Source organism: Rhinolophus sinicus, linkage group LG02 (genome assembly GCF_036562045.2).
Source record: "Rhinolophus sinicus isolate RSC01 linkage group LG02, ASM3656204v1, whole genome shotgun sequence".
NCBI classification, from domain to species: domain Eukaryota; kingdom Metazoa; phylum Chordata; class Mammalia; order Chiroptera; family Rhinolophidae; genus Rhinolophus; species Rhinolophus sinicus.
In genome coordinates this window covers 149658910-149676470 of record NC_133752.1, presented here as the reverse complement: position 1 = coordinate 149676470, position 17561 = coordinate 149658910, and the positions used below count along the sequence as shown (strand labels likewise).

At 34.1% G+C, this 17561-nt stretch overlaps 1 protein-coding gene across 4 annotated transcripts in view; it reads left to right on the top strand.

Annotated features, from left to right (window-relative positions):
- Window positions 1-17561, top strand: part of LARP4 (La ribonucleoprotein 4) — a 59602-nt gene that overhangs the window by 22143 nt on the left and 19898 nt on the right. For all 4 annotated transcript variants that reach the window (XM_019724581.2, XM_019724583.2, XM_074325701.1 and 1 more), the window contains exons 5-8: window positions 2922-3058; window positions 4663-4766; window positions 7610-7720; window positions 8649-8702. In XM_019724581.2, coding sequence (XP_019580140.1) covers window positions 2922-3058; window positions 4663-4766; window positions 7610-7720; window positions 8649-8702 — 406 coding nt within the window. The remainder of the gene's footprint in view (window positions 1-2921; window positions 3059-4662; window positions 4767-7609; window positions 7721-8648; window positions 8703-17561) is intronic.

Sequence of the window (17561 nt, the reverse complement as noted above, 5' to 3'; positions counted from 1 at the left end):
CAGACAAGACATAGATATATTTATAGCTTAGATATCATAAAACTTCAATATGTAAAACTGCCCCTTACAAAATAAATAGAAGTTTGTATATGCATGCAAATGTAATGCTTTCTATTTTTCCTATATCTGGTGACAGGTAGTGAACCAATTTTTCAAGCTAGAAACCTGCATTTTATCAGACTTCTTCATATCTTTACACATAATACACCCGTGACTCAGGTTTAATTGATTCTTCATCCTGAATATCTCCCTTTTCTTCCCCTCCTTTTTTTTCTTTGTCTTCATAATCTAGTACAGGCCCTAGAATAAAAGCAAGAACCTTCTGGCTTTTCTTTTCTCTAGTCAGGTATGCCTATGATACAATTCATTTTCTGTAACATACTTGTAATAGGTATTTTAAAATCTGTGCCCACTAATTGAATCATTTTGTGTCTGCTTATATTCAGAGTTTTTTCTCTTGATTCTCTGTCATAATTTCCTGCCTTTTTGCATATCTTATAAATTTTGATTATATGCTGGACATTACATATAAAAGAAGCTAGAAACTGCAAGTGACAATTTTTCCTTCAAGAAAAGATTTGAACTTTCTTCTGGTAGGCAGAAACAAATTGATTGCTTCAATTCAGTCAGGAATTAATCTGGGTCAGGGCTGAGCAGCCATTTTAATTAGACTCAGTCCACCTTTAATTTATGTCTGTTCCTCAGGCATGACCTTTTCAGGCTTTTGATTTAGAAGTTGGCAGTTTTCTATTACCTCAGTCCTGAAACACCAAGGGAGATTTAGTTGTGTTCTTCAGAGGTTTTAGATTAGCTCTTTAGCCTCTTATCCCATAAAAGCTTCAAAATTTGGCAAATGTTTGTGGAGGAGACCTATCTTATGTTTGATGCAACGTTCCTCCTTCCACTGGAACTTCCACAAGACCACAGAGATTTTACTCTGCTTTTTAAACCTGGCTCCCAATCTTCTACCTTCTTTCTTAGAACTCAGTAAACAGTTGTGTGTTGGGGGCTCCTTTAGTTTCCAATTCATAATGCCAGTACTTTGCAACTCCTGAAAGTTCTGCTGGTTTCCCTCAGGTCCAGGATCTGCAAATGCCCTCTGGAAAAAAAGATCATCTTTCTGGAATTTCATTTTGTCCTGTAGCTTCCACAGCTCTCCTTTATCATTGAAAACATGACTTTTGTAATTTAAACGTTTTTGATTGTTGCAGTGGGAGCTCTTGCTCGTCATGATCTACTACATTCTATTCAAAGCTGTGATACAGTTCAAACCAGCTGGGTAATTGACATTTGTAGCTCAGCAAAATTACCATTAATACAAGTCAGGTATTAGTCATGAATATTCACGTCTTAGATGTTACATCCATTAATTTGACTTCTGTGACGTACTGTTTCTTTAAGGATTTCGCACACAATTTTATAAGAATAGACCTGCTGAAAGTCAAAGTTGATTTAGGATATAACTTTTTAGTTATGCAAAAAATTTACAGTTGTCTTATTTTCAAGTTCTTCAAGAATATCTTACTGATTAGGGTGATATTAGCATGTTCCTTCTTTGGTGCTAAAGTGAGTTTAACCTTTACTAGTATCCTTTTTATTCTCATTTTTCCTTACCAAAACAAATAACCACCACCTATTGACAATTCTAACCTTAAAAAAGTAACTGTTCTATTTTAATAACATTTGAATGTAAGGGCCTTTGACTTTACTCTGCCAATCACTAGGGCTTTGAAACACATTTTTGAACAACAAAGATCCTTCATGGAACCTGTGTTCTGTTCTGGCTGGGGGAACCAAAACAATAAACATATTAAGTAATCAACTTAGAAATGTGTTAAGTGACAAGCACTGTGGAAAAAAATAGAGCAGTGTAAGCAGGGGAAGAGGAATCAGTAGTGCTTGGGTGGTTTCAGTTTTGAATAAGATGGTCACTGAGAAGGTGGCTTTTAGGCAGACTTATAGCTATTTATAATCAGACTGCTTCAAAGACTTGATGTGAATAAGATATGAATTTGATTTTACTTCAGTTTGTTAAACATGGTTTTATTGGTAAGTTAGAAGTGTTTGTATCTTAAAGAATTTTGTCTCAATTTTAAATGTTGTAAATTTATTATTTAAATTTAAATAAAAAATGAAACATATTTATTAAATCTCCCTCCCCCTTCCTCCTCCAGTTCAAGCCGTTGTTTCTCAGTCTAGTTGTGTAGGACACAGCTCCCTGGCCCACGCTGGTATTATGACCCTTGCGTTCCCTTCGGCTGAGACAGTCGGTTGCCGGTTGTCAGTCAGTCGGCTGCTCACAGCAGCTCTCTTTGGCTGCTGGCCACTCATGCTGGCCACCGGCCACTCGCGGCAGCACACAGCAGCCCACGGCAGCTCACACTAGCCACCGGCTGCTCATGGCGGCACACAGCAGCTCACGGCAGCACTCATCAGCCCACGTTCACAATCTTAGCTGTAGAGGGCACCACTCACTGGCCCACGAGGGAATTGAACCGGTGACTTGGGAGTTAGGAGCATGACGCTCCAACCACCTGTGCCACCGGGTCGGCCCCAGCTCATGGTTTAAACTGCATATTCTAACATCAATGATAAAGTATTTATAAGCTGGAACTACACCATATATAATATTTTGTAACATACTTTTAAATTTAATACTAAGTTTCTTTCCATATCAGTATAATTCCATAAAACCCCTTATTCAGAACTGTTTGAGCCCAATGTATTTGGGGATTAAGAAACTTTCTGGAAGTTGTTAGAGTATATCTGTTATATATTATGTGTTTTCATAGTTGACTATCTTATTTCTGATAGCATAATTTTGGTTTCCTAGACTTAATGACAAAAGTGAATAAGGCACTGCTTTAGGTGCTTTTAAGAGATTGTTTTATAGGACTGTTGCTTCTGTTTATTTTTTTCAGAGAAAATTTGTCAAAGGATCTTTACCTGATATCTCAAATGGACAGTGATCAATTTATCCCAATTTGGACCGTTGCCAACATGGAAGAAATAAAAAAGCTAACCACAGACCCTGATCTAATTCTCGAAGTGTTGAGATGTATGTAAATCATACCTTTTAGCTTATTTCAAGTCAAAAAGTTAAATATTCTTTTGATTACTGATCATACAGGGAATTGTTTTTGACTCCCTATTTTTTGCTATTCTATTTCAGTAATTTATTTTTACTGACTGGTATATAGCTTCTGTGTCAATTCCACACCTTGCTTGTTCATCTTGATAACCACTCACACATATTAGCAATTAAGTCTCTGTTTTCTGAGCTATTAGAAAGCTTTATGTGTCATTTTCACACCCTCTAAAGCTATCTATTTCAAACATTTGAACCCAAGACGAAGTATATTATACATGAAACTTCGTATATACCACATATGCCACACAACCACACACAACTGAAATGTTAGTTACACAGATTAATATTAAATGCTTGCAGTGAACTCATTTCTTTTATTGTAAATTTATTTTACAACCCACTAAAGAGTTGTAACCTACAGTTTGACAAAACTGCTCTAAAATTTGGTAAAGAATTTATAGTTTCAGGTTGAGTTTCTAAGAATTTTTACTGTTTTTATCTTATATCAGTATTTCTTGATAACTGCTCTTATGTGGGTTTTGTTAACTACTTGATTGAATAAAGGCACATCTTCATTTTTATATGAAATACGTTCTTGGAAATATATAAAAGTTAAATATAGCAAGTCTAATAATAGACTTACTATATGGGAGTAGAGGGTTTCCATTCTCAGAATGCTAAACACATTTATGAAATATCTGATTGGTTTGTACAGACATTTCTTAAAATGACCCAGTCTTCTCAACATAAAAAAATTGGCCGAGACAAGCAGAACCCCCCATCTCTAAGTGCTGGAACCTAGCACTAATACCCAAGCCATTTTTTTTTAACTACTTCCTTTTTCTCTGTACTTGCCTGTTGGGTGACATGTAGCATATTATCTCTTTCTGAAGGGACTGGAAATATTAGGTTGGTGCAAAAGTAATTGCAGTTTTTGTAATTATTTTTAACCTTTTAAACCGCAGTTACTTTTGTATGAACCTAATAAAAGTTTTGACTGTATAGTATTGTCTTTATTCAGTATTTCCTCAAAATCGGCATCTAAAAGATGGCTTCTAGGTCTCTGTTGTAGTAAGTAAGTAAATATGTTAAAATCAAGGAAAGATTATAATCATTTGTGCATAATTCTTGGTTTAAGTGCTTCTTAAATTATCATTTTTAAAAGAATTTCTTGACATATTAGAGCTGTTTACATTTCCTACAGTAGGGGTTGGCTAATGCAAGTACACTGGTTTTTGTTCTCTCTTGAAGTAAGGAATTTGGAAATTGTATATAGGGAAATTGCCTTATTAGATATGTGTTGTATGCTCACTGAAGGGTATTTTCCAACTCCAACCTAGTGCCAAGTCACAAAGTTAGGTACTCTGAATATTCAAAGAATAACATTTGACAATGTTTTTTGCATATTAATCTCAACATATTTTATTGTAACTAATCTTTGATACTACAACTTAATTTCTTTAGGATAGTAACCTCTGCTAATTTATTCAGTTGGAAATAGAAGTGAGCTTTTTAATGGCACTAATGTCTCTATTTGTCACTTTTGAATTAAACCCTTTTTTAAATTTCAGCTTCTCCCATGGTACAAGTTGATGAGAAGGGCGAGAAAGTGAGACCAAGTCATAAGCGTTGCATTGTGATTCTTAGAGAGATTCCTGAAACAACACCAATAGAGGTAGGTAAATCATTAAGCGTTGTTAAAGCTAAATATTCTTTACCTTTTAAATTGGAGGAGCCTAAACAACAAAGTATCTCAAGGCCCTCATTTCTATTACTGTGACTAGGATAAATACGAATTTGTTGTGTAAATTTTGCAATACTTGAAGAATGGTGCAGAGGAAGGGAGAAAATGTAATTCTGTGTTCTAAGGAGGGAAGACTGAGTACCGCAGTGGGAGTAACTTTCAACTTACTGATTCGACTGAATGGCAGTTAAAATATAAATAGGCTCTTTGGGGAATTTGAGGATTTATCGGAAAGAACAGACTGAGGAATGAAGAAGAAAAATAGGAATAAGGACTAATGGGCCAGGACTAACCCTACTGGTTAGCAAATATAAAGCAAGGCTGCAGTTATAAAGATAATATAGTACAGGTACAAAAATAAAATAATATTTAAATGACACAATATAGTCCAGAAATAGTCCCTTTTCTGCAATAATGTGTGTATAACAACATTGTTTAATAATTAGATTCTACTGAGTATTGTGCAATGTACTTTAGTTGTTTAAAGCCTAAGGTTTTATTGTCTGTTTTACAAAGTTAACAGCCATAGGATGGTTAAATAACTTGCCTAAGGATACATGGGCTGATTAAAGGACAGAGTCTGGGTTTGAACTTGATCTCTCTGATTCCAAAGCCCATGTTTCTTAACTACCAAGCCACATAGCTTCACACTAAGTTGTCCAGTTAAGGCTTAATAGATTAGACATGGGAAGTATTAATTAGTAACTGATAAATGGTAATTGATTAACCATTTTTAAAAAAATTTAGACTCTTGCCACCTAACAAATTTGACACATTAGAAGTTAGGTTTTTTGTCCAGTATTATATCTCCAGAATGAAAGTTTCCTAAACTTAGAAACAGTAAGAGAAATTAGAAAAGAAACTGTCATTAGATAGATCTTTCATTTAAAATTATGAATTATATGTCAAAAGTAACAAATTGAAAGGAAGAGTGCAGAATGGTAAGAGTATTTGCAATATTAAGAAACAATATAGAGTATATGAGCCTGAACTCTACAACCAAACTACCTGGATTTGAACTCCAGCTTTTTTATTTGCTAGTTCTATGACCTTGGATAAGTTATTTAACAAATCTCATCTGTTAAATGGGATAATAGTAATATGTGACCATAAAATTGTTGTGAGAATTGAGTTAGTATATAAAGAGCTTAGAGCAGTATGTTGCATATAAAATACTCCAAGATTAGCCATTATCATTTTTATAATTATTGTAATTCGTAGTCTGATTTCTTAAGGAGCTCAACCACATGAAAAACAGTAAATAAAAGGACAAAATCATCAACATAATGTTCATTTAAAAAAAAGTAAAGGAAGTGCAAATGACTAAAGTAGCCAGAGAAAGTCTAGCTAGGCAGTAATCACTGAAATTCAAATGAAAATGAACGGATTTGGGTTTTGACCTTAAAGATTCTTCTCAAATGGAATAAATTGTTGATTACTTTAGATCCAGACTTCTTATATTTGGGAAAGTAAATCTATGAGCATACCTCTTCCCTAAAGAAAAATGATAAAGGCTGAAAATAGGGTTTTTACTAGGATTTCAGTAAATTGATTCATTATACATTTTAAGGGAATTACAAATATTTGGAGAATATCCATGGAGTTTTGAAAGGTAGAGATCAATTGGTGGCAGACAATCTAATAGTTCTGTAGATAGTTCTCCAAAAATGTAAATCTGGAGTGGATAGGAATTGTATTAACTGAACTTGGTGATATTTTAACACTTTCATTAAACATCACGAAACTCAGCTGGTTGATCACTTATTTCAAGTAGTATTTGACTTAAGAAATTTCATCCCGAGTAGAGACAGTGAGTTAAACATTTGAGGGAGTTAGAATACAGGTTAGGCTTCACTGTTGCCATGTTGATTGTCCAATCAGCTTAATAATTGTCTTTTTTTTTTAATTGATACCTAGTGATATTTTGTGGGACAGTTTAACCAAATCAGATTCTTTTGATATTTGGGAATTATTGGTTACTACTAAATTTCTCTTTGTATTCAAATAGTTATTAGACAAAATGGAGTTTGGAGACATACAAAGCTGGGTTTGAGTTCACTTTGTGGTAGTGTAGCTAGGTTAAACAGTCTGAGCCACCATTTCCTCAACTGGGAAAGGGAGATGATAAAATCTTCAACACAGGGTTGTTTTCAGGAATAAATAAGTGTCTTACCTTGGGTGGTATTTCAGCAGATACTGTTTCCTTTTCTTCTATAATGTTTTAGGGATTCTTAATGTTCACTTCCAGTTTTTTTCTTTCTTTTTATAAACTGCATTCAAGTTATTAACTGTTAAATATTTCTGAATTTTGGTAACTGTCTTTTTCCAAATCCATATATTTGTTGGAATTTTAGTTCAGTTACATCAATTATGGAAAAGGGAAGACATTTTTTGCCCAAGGGTTCATGCCTATGAACCAGTCTGATGTAGACAAAGCATCTGGATTGAATGAGAATACATGAAAATGTTAATGGGAGACATACTTTTTTTTTTTTATAATGGCAAGACTGGAGAGATTTTACTCTAAGGAAAATGCCCGTGGGAGTGAAATGCTTCAGCTTTGCTGATTATAAAATAAATTCCATTGCTAAATCACATACAAAATTTATTCTATAACTATACTGTATGTTTTTGTTCCAGAACATCTACTCTCAGTAGAAAGATGGGCAGAAGGCATAAACAGTTAACAAAGAAAAAGAAAGGACCAAATGATATGAAATGAAAAATATAGCCATCAATATATTTTTTAGATAACTAAAGTTTTTCTTTTTCAGGAAGTGAAAGCTTTGTTTAAAAATGAAAACTGTCCCAAGGTGATAAGTTGTGAGTTTGCACACAATAGCAACTGGTATATCACTTTCCAGTCAGACACAGATGCACAAGAGGTGAGGAAAAAAATTTCTCTTCTGATTTCAAGTCCTGCTGGTAAAAGAAGTAGTGGTATATTTTGATTGAGAAAATGTGTGCCTTCAGTACTGTTTGTAAAGATTGTGATTGTTGAGCACTTTGTTCACCTTTTTGGTTTTGTTTATTAATTAGTTTCCTTTTCGATCATCTTCCTGAAGCCTTTTCAGTTTCAATTTAAGAACAGTTTGTTGTCTATCAATAAAAAAGTTAACACAGTTTTAAAATTAATGTGGGGATTGGGAATCATGTATTCAGTAGTTAATGTTTCTGATACATATTAGGCCCGCAATACACTACTTCCTTTCTGATTCTTGGAATTTTGATACAGTGATTTTACTTTTAATTTTTATCATGTTCTACTCAAAGATAAGTAGTATTACTTTGAAACAAAAACATATCTAATGGCATTTTAAAACCACTCACTTTTTTTTTTTTTTTAATTTTTTTTATTTTAAGTGTGTTTTTCCAGGACCCATCAGCTCAAGTCAAGTAGTTGTTTCAATCTAGTTTTGGAGGGCGCAGCTCACAGTGGCCCATGTGGGGATCGAACTGGCAACCTTGTTAAGAGCACCCACTCTAACGAACTGAGCTAACCGGCTGCATTCCACCCCGCTTTTTTTTCCAGTGCTTCACCTAGGAAAGCTGTCTGAACCATTTTTGAATTGATATGTAGTGACATTTTGGTTTGGTTTTGAATTTTGTGCATTTTCAATAATCCATAGTAGGTAATCTACAGTAAATTTTTACTTTTTCATTCCTTATCACCTGCATAATGGAATCACCTTCAGAATTTTTTATTGTTTAGTTTAGAGAGAGTTGCTAATACCAAACTCTCTTGATAAAATAAAGGTGGCTTTAGTGAAATGTTTGAATACTAATGAAAATTCCTTTCTGCTTTGTTAATAGGCTTTTAAATACTTGAGAGAAGAAGTGAAAACATTTCAGGGCAAGCCAATCATGGTAAGAATCATTTGTAAGTAAGGCCAGCATGAAACAAAGCTTTTTGTTGTTTGTGTGTTGGAGAATTCAAAAGCACAGATGGGTAATATGTTATAAAACCCATAATGGTTTTAAAGAAATTTATGGCTCATACGATGTGCTACTTCAGAAAATTAGTTGATGGAACATCAAAATACTTTCTATACAGCAGTTTTTCTGAAGGCAAAACTTCAAACAGCATGAAGTTTTAGTTAGATGCTGATTACAAACATGTAAGATAATTCCAGATCTTAAAATGTGGAGCAGAGATAAGTTTTTAGTAACAAGGTGGAAAACATTTCCCGTATTTTTCAACCTCATCTCAATTCACTGCATCATCACTTTAGCAGTCAACCATTTGGGAAACCTGGGAATTGTCATTGGTGGCACTTGCGCTCTGTCTTTACCTGTCTAATCTGTCCTCAGATCCCATGAACTCTGCCTTCAAACTTTCTTTCACTCATTATTACCTGTGTTTAGGCTTGACAAATTAAAATAGCCGTTTAACTGTTAAGCTTTCAGCTTTTCCCCCCTTAGTCTATTCTCCACATTCCTACCAGAGCTACCATCTAAATAGAATCCTAAACATGCACTTACTTTAACATGCTCTTCATTCTGGATGTAATAGGATAACAGTTACTTTTTGTAAATGCAATGCATTATTCTTACTAACTCTTATTGAGCTCTCACTGTATATCAGTTGCTGTTCTAAGCACTTTATATAGAGAGAGTCATTTAACTCTTACAAGAACCCAATAAGGTAGGTACCCCTATTTTCTCTCTTTTACTATTAAGGAAAGCGAGGCGTCAGCTACCCAGTTTCACACTAGTAAGTGGAAGAACCAGGATGAGAGAAACTTACATTTATTAAAAGGTTATATGTCAGACAGTGTTCTAAGAACTTCACTTATTTAAATCTCATTATTGCTGTGTGGTAGGTGGTATTATTTCCATATTACATATGACACTATCTGCCAGTTGTCATTTTATTTCCTCTGCCTGTAATGCTCTTCTCCTTATTCTCTCCTTTCCCTGCTTGAGGCTATAAAAATACTCTCCTAGGTCTTTTAATAACTTTAAGGTTTCATATGTTGAATTTAGGTCTTTGAAACATCTGGAATTAATCTGATGTATAGTCTGAGATAGGGATCTAATTTCATTTTTTCCCCTTATATGGAAAGATAGTTGTCTCAACACTTGTAGAGTGGTCTGCCCTTCCACGAATTGTAATGCTGCATCTATGAGCTCTGTTTTGGGTTCTATGCTCTGTTAGGTAGGTGCAAAAGTAATTGCGCTTTAAAAGGTTAAAAATAATTGCAAAAAACCGCAATTACTTTTGCACCAACCTAATATCAAACTCTACTGAACCAACATCACTGTTTTAATTATGGTAGTTTTATAACATCCTTGTCTTTTTATGCAAGTTCTCCCTCCTTAGTTTTTAGGACTGTCGTGGTTATTCTTAGACCATTACTTTTCCATATGAATTTTAGAATGTCTAATACCAACAACCAAACAAAAACCATATATTGGAATAAATGGGATTGCATTAATTTATTGCTTACATTGGGGACAATAGACAGTTTTACCCTACATTATTCAATATTGTGGTAATGTTTTTATGATATATTTGTCTATTAATGCAGGTCTTTTGTGTTTTATAATTACTTCCTTAAAGTAATTTTTGTTGCTTCCCCCCGCCCCCATCTTAGTGTTATTATTATGCAACAACCTTGCCTAGCTCCTTTGTTATATCTAATGCTCTGTTAGGTCTTTGGATTATCTGCCTGAGAGATCATATCATCTACAAATAATTACTATTTTGATAATTCTTTATACCTCCCATTTCTTATATCTTACTGCTTTTGCTGAGATTTCAGGTACAGTGCTAAAAGTATGTGTAGATATATACATATACATGTATTTCATTATAAGTATTTTTCTCTGCCGTTTTTGTTTATGGTTCTTTTGATTAGCTATCACATAGCAATGTTCTTGCTAGGAGAGTCACAGGTTCACATTAATTTTTATATTATTCGTTATAACCATATGACCTAGCACGCAGCAAGACAGGTGCAAGAGCCAGAAATCCTGTATTACAGATCTTGATGCTGCTTTCAGCCTCAAGATCTTTGATCTTAGGAGTGTCAAGTTACCTCTAAGGTCTTGATTTATTTCTTTGAAGTGTTCATTCTTTTTTCATTTCTGAAGTTCTGTGAGGCAAAAGCAGTGATCTTGGAGGACAAAAAGATTAAGTGAATAATGTTTGTTTACCTGTTTCTTCATGTGTTGCTAATTTCATCCTGTTTCAACTGGCTTTTTATAACTTAATACTAAGTTTTATCTGGGTTTCATAGAGATGGTACATGTCACGTAGAATAAATGTTTATTTCTCTATATTTATTGTATATTTACTATTTCAGAATTTTAAGTGTGAAAGTAGTACCTGCATGTGTTAAGAAAGTCAAACAATGTTAAATAAATAATTAATTAAATCTCCCTCTGCTAGAGTCCTTCAGTCTTCCTCCCCAGAGGTGATGAGAGAGCGGTTTTTTTCTGTGTCCATCTGGGAATTTTCTGTCTTTACTTAAATGGGAATGTACATTAGACACTCATCTGCTCCTTTCACTTAATAGGGCTTCAAGATTTTTTTTATTCACCATCGTTTCAAGTATACATACAACATTGTTCATGTGCATCGTGATTTAATTATTCATTTCTCTCCATGTACCTTGTTTCTTTGTTTACAAGTAATACTATTGCAGTGAACATCATTTTTAATGCTTTTTTTATTGTAAAATAAAACATACATACAATTCACCGTTTTTAAGTTACAACTCAGTGGCATTTAGTACATCACATTGCTGTGCAACCATCACAAATAATTATTTCCAGAACTTATGCATCATCCAAAGCAGAAAATCTATACCCATGATGCAATAACCTCCCATTCTCCTAACCCATAGCAACCTCTACTCTACTCTGTCTTTATGAATTTGCCTGTTTTAGATACCGCATACAAATTTAATCATGCAATGTTTGTCTTTTTGTGTCTGGCTTATTTCGCTTAGCATAATGTTTGCAAGGTTCATCCATGTAGCATGTATCAGAATTTCATTACTTTTTAGTTTCCACCTTTTGACAGTTATGAATAATGCTATACAACTGTCTGTTTGAGTCCCTGCTTTCAATTCTTTTTGGTATATAACTAGGCATTGCTGTCTAACATAATTCTATGTTTAACATTTTAAAGAGCATGAAGCTTTTCATTAGCAGCTGCACCATTTTACATTCCGAGCAATACAGAAGGATTTAGATTTTTCCACATCCTTACCAACACTTGTTATTTTCTGCTTTTTTGCTAAAAGCCATCCTAATGGGTGTAAAGTGGCATCTCATTATGGTTTGGGGATTCATTTCCTTAATGGCTAATAATGTTAAGTATCTTTCCATGTGCTTATTTGCCATTTGTTGATCTTTTGGAGAAATGTTTTACTCAATTCCTTTGTCCATTTTTACATATTTTTATTTTTTTTAGTTTTAAGAGTTTATTTTAAATATTTTCAGCTGCTTGTTTTTAGTGATTCAGAGTGCACTGAGATTTATTTTTATGAGTTATCATTCTGGAAATTTACATAAAATCTGAGTGTGAATTTTTAATTTTCAATTATAGTTGGCATTCAGTATTATATTAGTTTCATAGTGGTTAGACATTTATATAACTTACGAAGCGATCCCCGTTTACTACTCACCTGGCACGATACATAGTTATTGCAATATTATTGACTGTATTCCCTATGCTGTACTTTACTATTTTGTAACTACTTTGTAACTACTAGTTTGTACTTCTTACTCTCTTTACCTTTTTCACCCACTCTCCCAACTCCCCTCCCATCTGAAAACCGTTAGATTGTTCCCTGTATCTATGAGTGAGTTTGTTTTTTAGATTCTGCATATAAGTGAGATCATGGCATTTGTCTTTCTCTGACTTATTTAACTTAGCATATCCTCTAGGTTCATCCATGTTGTCGCAGATGGTAAGATTTCATTCTTTGTTGTGGCTGAGATATATCATATTTAATTGTATATGCGTATGTACCACTACTTTATCCAGTAGTCTGTCGGTGGGCACTTAGGTTGCTTCTGTATCTTGGCTATTATAAATAATGCTGTGATGAACGTAGGGACGCATATATCTTTTTGAATTAGCATTTTGGATTTCTTCAGATAAATACCCGGAAGTAGAATTGCTGGGTCATAAGATAGTTCTATTTTTAATTTTTTGAGGAACCTCCATACTGTTTTGCATAGTGGCTGTAGCAATTTGCAGTCACCAGCAGCGCACGAGAATTTCCCTGTTCTCCACATCCTTGCCAACGCTTGTTTTTTGTTGATTTTTTTGGTGCTAGCCATCCTGACAGGTGTGAGATGATATCTCATTGTGATTTTAATTTGCATTTCTGTGATAATTAGTGACATTGAGCATCTTTTCATATGTCTGTTGGCCGTCTGTATGGTCCTTTTTGGAGAAATGTCCATTCAGGTCCTCCGCCCATTTTTTAATTGGGTTGTTTATGAGTTCTTTATGAATTTTGGATATTAAGCCATTATTAGATGTATCATTGGTGAATATCTTCTCCCATTTGGTAGGTTGTCTTTTCGTTTTGTTGATGGTTTCCTTTGCTGTGCAAAATCTTTTTATTTGATGTGGTCCCATTTGTTTAGTTTTTCTTTTGTTTCCCTTGCCTGAGGAGATATGTCCCCCAAAAATATTACTAAGTTTATTGCCTATGTTTTCTTTTAGGAGTTTTATGGTTTCAGGTCTTACATTTAAGTCTTCAGCCATTTTGATTTTGTTCTTGTATATGGTATAAGAAAGTGGTCTAGTTTTATATTTTTACATGTATCTATTCAGTTCTTCCAACATCATTTATCGAAGAGACTGCCTCTACCCCATTGTACATTCTTGCCTCCTTTGTCATAGATTAAATGACTGTATAGGCATGGGTTTATTTCTAAGCACTCTATTCAGTGCCATGCCACTGATCTATGTGTCTTTTTATGCCAGTGCCATGCCATTTTGATTGCTACAGCCTTATAGGATAGTTTGATGTCAGGTAGCATAACTCCAACTTTGTTCTTCTTTCTCAAGATTGGTGTAGCCATCAAGGGTCTTTTGTGGGTTTATATAAATTTTAGGATTATTTCATCTAGTTCTATGAAAAATGGCATTGGTATTTTGATAGGGATTGTATTGATTCTATAGATTGCTTTGGGTAGTACGGACATTTTAACAATGTTAATTCTTCCTATCCAAGAGCACAGTATATCCTTTCGTTTGTTTTAATTTTCTTCACTTTCTTTCTTCAGTGTCTTGCAGTTTTCTGAGTATAGGTCTTTTACCTATTAAATGTATTCCTAGGTATTTTGTGTTTTTTTTGAAGCAATTATAAATGAGATTCTTTAAATTCTCATTCTGAGAGTTCATTATTGGTGTATAAAAATGCAAATTATTTCTGAATATTTACTGAATTCATTTATTGGTTCTAATAGTTCTTTGGGGGAATTTTTGGGGTTCTCTCTATAGTATCATATCATCTACAGATAATGACAGTTTTACTTCTTCCTTTACAATTGGGATGTGTTATATTTCTTTTCATCGTCTGACTTCTGTGGCTAAGACTTCCATTACTACTATGTTAAATAAAAGTGGTGATAGTGTACATCTTGTTTTATTTCTGATCTTAAAGAAAAAGCTTTCAGTTTTTCACCATTGAGTATGATGTTTGCAATATGTTTGTCATATGTGGGCTTTACTATGTCAACGTAGGTTCCCTCCATCCACGTTTTGTTGAGAGTTTTTATCATAATTGGATGTTGGATTCTGTCAAATGCTTTTTCTGCATCTATTGACATCATGTATGATTTTCATCCTTCATTTATGTCGTATCTCATGTTCATTGATTTACAGGTATTAAACCAACCTTGCATCCCAGGAATGAATCTCACTTGGGCATGGTGTATGATCTTGTTAATGTATTGGTGAATTCAGTTTGCTAATATTTTGTTGAGGATTTTTGCATCTGTGTTCATTGGGGTACTGGCATATAATATTTTTTTGTTTGTAGTATTTTTATCTTGTTTAGGTATCAAGGTTATACTGGCTTCATAAAATGAGTTTGGGAACCTTGTTTCCTCGTTAGTTTTTTGCAATAGTTTGAGAAGGATAGGCATTAATTCTTTGATGTTTTATAAAATTTACCTGTGAAGCCATCTGATCCAGGACTTTGGTTGGTTGGCAGTTTTTTGACTATTGATTTGATTTCATTAGTCAGTTCAGGTTTTCTGTTTCTTCTTGATTCAATCTTAAAAGATTGTATGTTTCTGGGAATTGATCCATTTCTTCTAGGTTGTCCAATTTGTTGACTCATACTCATTCGTAGTATTTTCTTATACTCCTTTTTATTTCCATGGTATTGGTTGTCACTCTTCTTTCATTTCTAATTTTATTTGGGTACTCTATTTTTTACTTGATGAGTCTGGCTAGCAGTTTGTCAGTTTTGTTCATCTTTTCTAAGAACCAACTTTTGGCTTCGTTTTCCTTTTCTTTTTCTTTTCTCTGTTTCATTTATTTCTGTTCTGATCTTTATTATTTCCTTCTACTCACTTTGGGCTTTTTGTTGTTGTTCTTCTTTTTCTAGTTCCTTTAGGTGTAAGGTTTGATTGTTTGAGATTTTTGTTTGTTAAGATGGGCCTGTATTGCTATGAATTTCCTCCTTAGAACTGCTTTGGCTGTGCCCCATAGATTTTTTTGGGTCATTGTGTTTTCATTTTCATTTCTCGCAAGGTGTCTTGATTTCCTCCTTGATCTCATAGTTAACCCACTCATTTAGTGGCATGTTATTTAGCCTCCATGTGTTTGTTTGTTTTTCAGTTTTCTTCTTGTAATTGGTTTCTAGTATTATACTATTGTGATCAAAGAAGATGCTTGATATGATTTCAGTATTCATAAATTTATTGAGACTTATCTTGTGGCTGAACACATGATCTGTCCTGTAAAATGTTCCATGAGCACTTAAGAAAGATGTATATTCTACTGCTATTGGGTAAAATGTCCTAAAAATATCAATTAAGTCCATCTGATCTAATGTGTCCTTTAAGGCCACTGTTTCCTTGTTGATTTTCTGTCTGGATGATCCACTGATGTCAGTGGGGTGTTAAAGTCCCCTACTATTGTGTTATTGATCTCTCCCTCATATCTGTCAAATTTTGCTCTATATATTTGTGCTCCTATGTTGGGTGTATAGATGTTTACAAGAGTTATATCCTCTTGTTGATGATCCCTTTATCATACAAAATGCCCTTTTTTTTTCTTGTTACAGCCTTTGTTTTAAAGTCTGTTTTGTCTGATCTAAGTTTTGCTACCCCTGCTTTTTCCTTCCTTTTGCATGAAATATTTTTTTCCATTCCTTTAAATCTGTGTGTCTTTCAATCTATATTGGGTCCCTTGTAAGCATGTATAAGTCTTTTTTTTTTTTTTAATCCATTCTACCACCGTATGTCTTTTCTTCTTTTTTTTTAAATGTGCAGCTTCCATTCTTAGTGCAGATATTTGGGGTCTCAAGGTTACCCAACATTTCAAAGTAGTGGAGAAGCCAGGAAAGGAAATCATACATTTCCTTTTTTCTTTTTCTTTTTTAAAAAATTTTATTGGGAAATGTTGGGGAACATTGTGTTTCTCCAAGGCTCATCAGCTCCAAGTCGTTATCCTTCAGTGTAGTTGTGGAGGGTGCAGCTCAGCTCCAATCCACTTGCTGTTTTCAATCTTTAGTTGCAGGGGCGCAGCCCACCATCCCATGCAGGAATTGAACCGGCAGCCTTGTTGTTGAAAGCTCTCACTCTAACCAACTGAGCCATCCGGCCGCCCCTCGGGAAGCTCAGCGGCAGCTCATTGTCTTCAATCTAGTTGTGGAGAGTGCAGCTCACTGACCCATGTGGGAATCAAACCAGCAACTCTGTTGTTCAGAGCTCACACTCTAACCACTGAGCCATCCGGCCACCCCCACCATGTGTCTTTTGGTTGGAGTATTTTGTCTATTTACATTTAAAGTCCTTATTGATAGGTATGTAGTTTTGCCATTTTATTAGTTGTTTCCGGTTTGTTTTTGTAGTTCTTCTTTGTTTCTTATTCTTTTGCTTTCTGGTTTGTTGATGACTTTCTTACAGTGGGTGGTTATGTTTAGATTCCTTTCTCTTTATGACTTGTATATCTCTTACAGATTTTTGGTTTGTGGTTAACATGTGCTTCATTTATACCAAGCTGTATTTATAGCAGTCTGTTTTAAGTTGATGGTTGCTTAAGTGTGATCACATTCTAAAATCACTACAATTTTAACTCATCCCCTCCACATTTATATTTTTGTGATTTTTTTTTTTTACTTCTTTTGTGTGTATTTGTGTGTATCCCTTAATTTATTGTTGTAATTACACATGATCTCCCTACTTTTGTCTTTTGAGCTTTGTACTAGCTTTACAAATAGTTGATCCACTGCTTTTACTGTTTGCCTTTGTCAGTGAGATTTTTTTCTTTCCTATTTTTTAATTTATATTTTTTATTTTTTCTACCTAAAGAAGTCCCTTTAACATTTCTTGTAAGAGTGGTTTAGTGTTAATGAACTACTTTAGCTTTTGCTTGTCTGGAATCAAGTTATTTTATAATTTTCCTTGTGATTTCTTCTTAGACCCGTTGGTTAAGAACCTGTGTTGATATCCACATATTTGTGAATTTTCCAGTTTTCCTTCTGTTACTGATTTCTAGTCTCGTTCCATTGTGGTCACAGA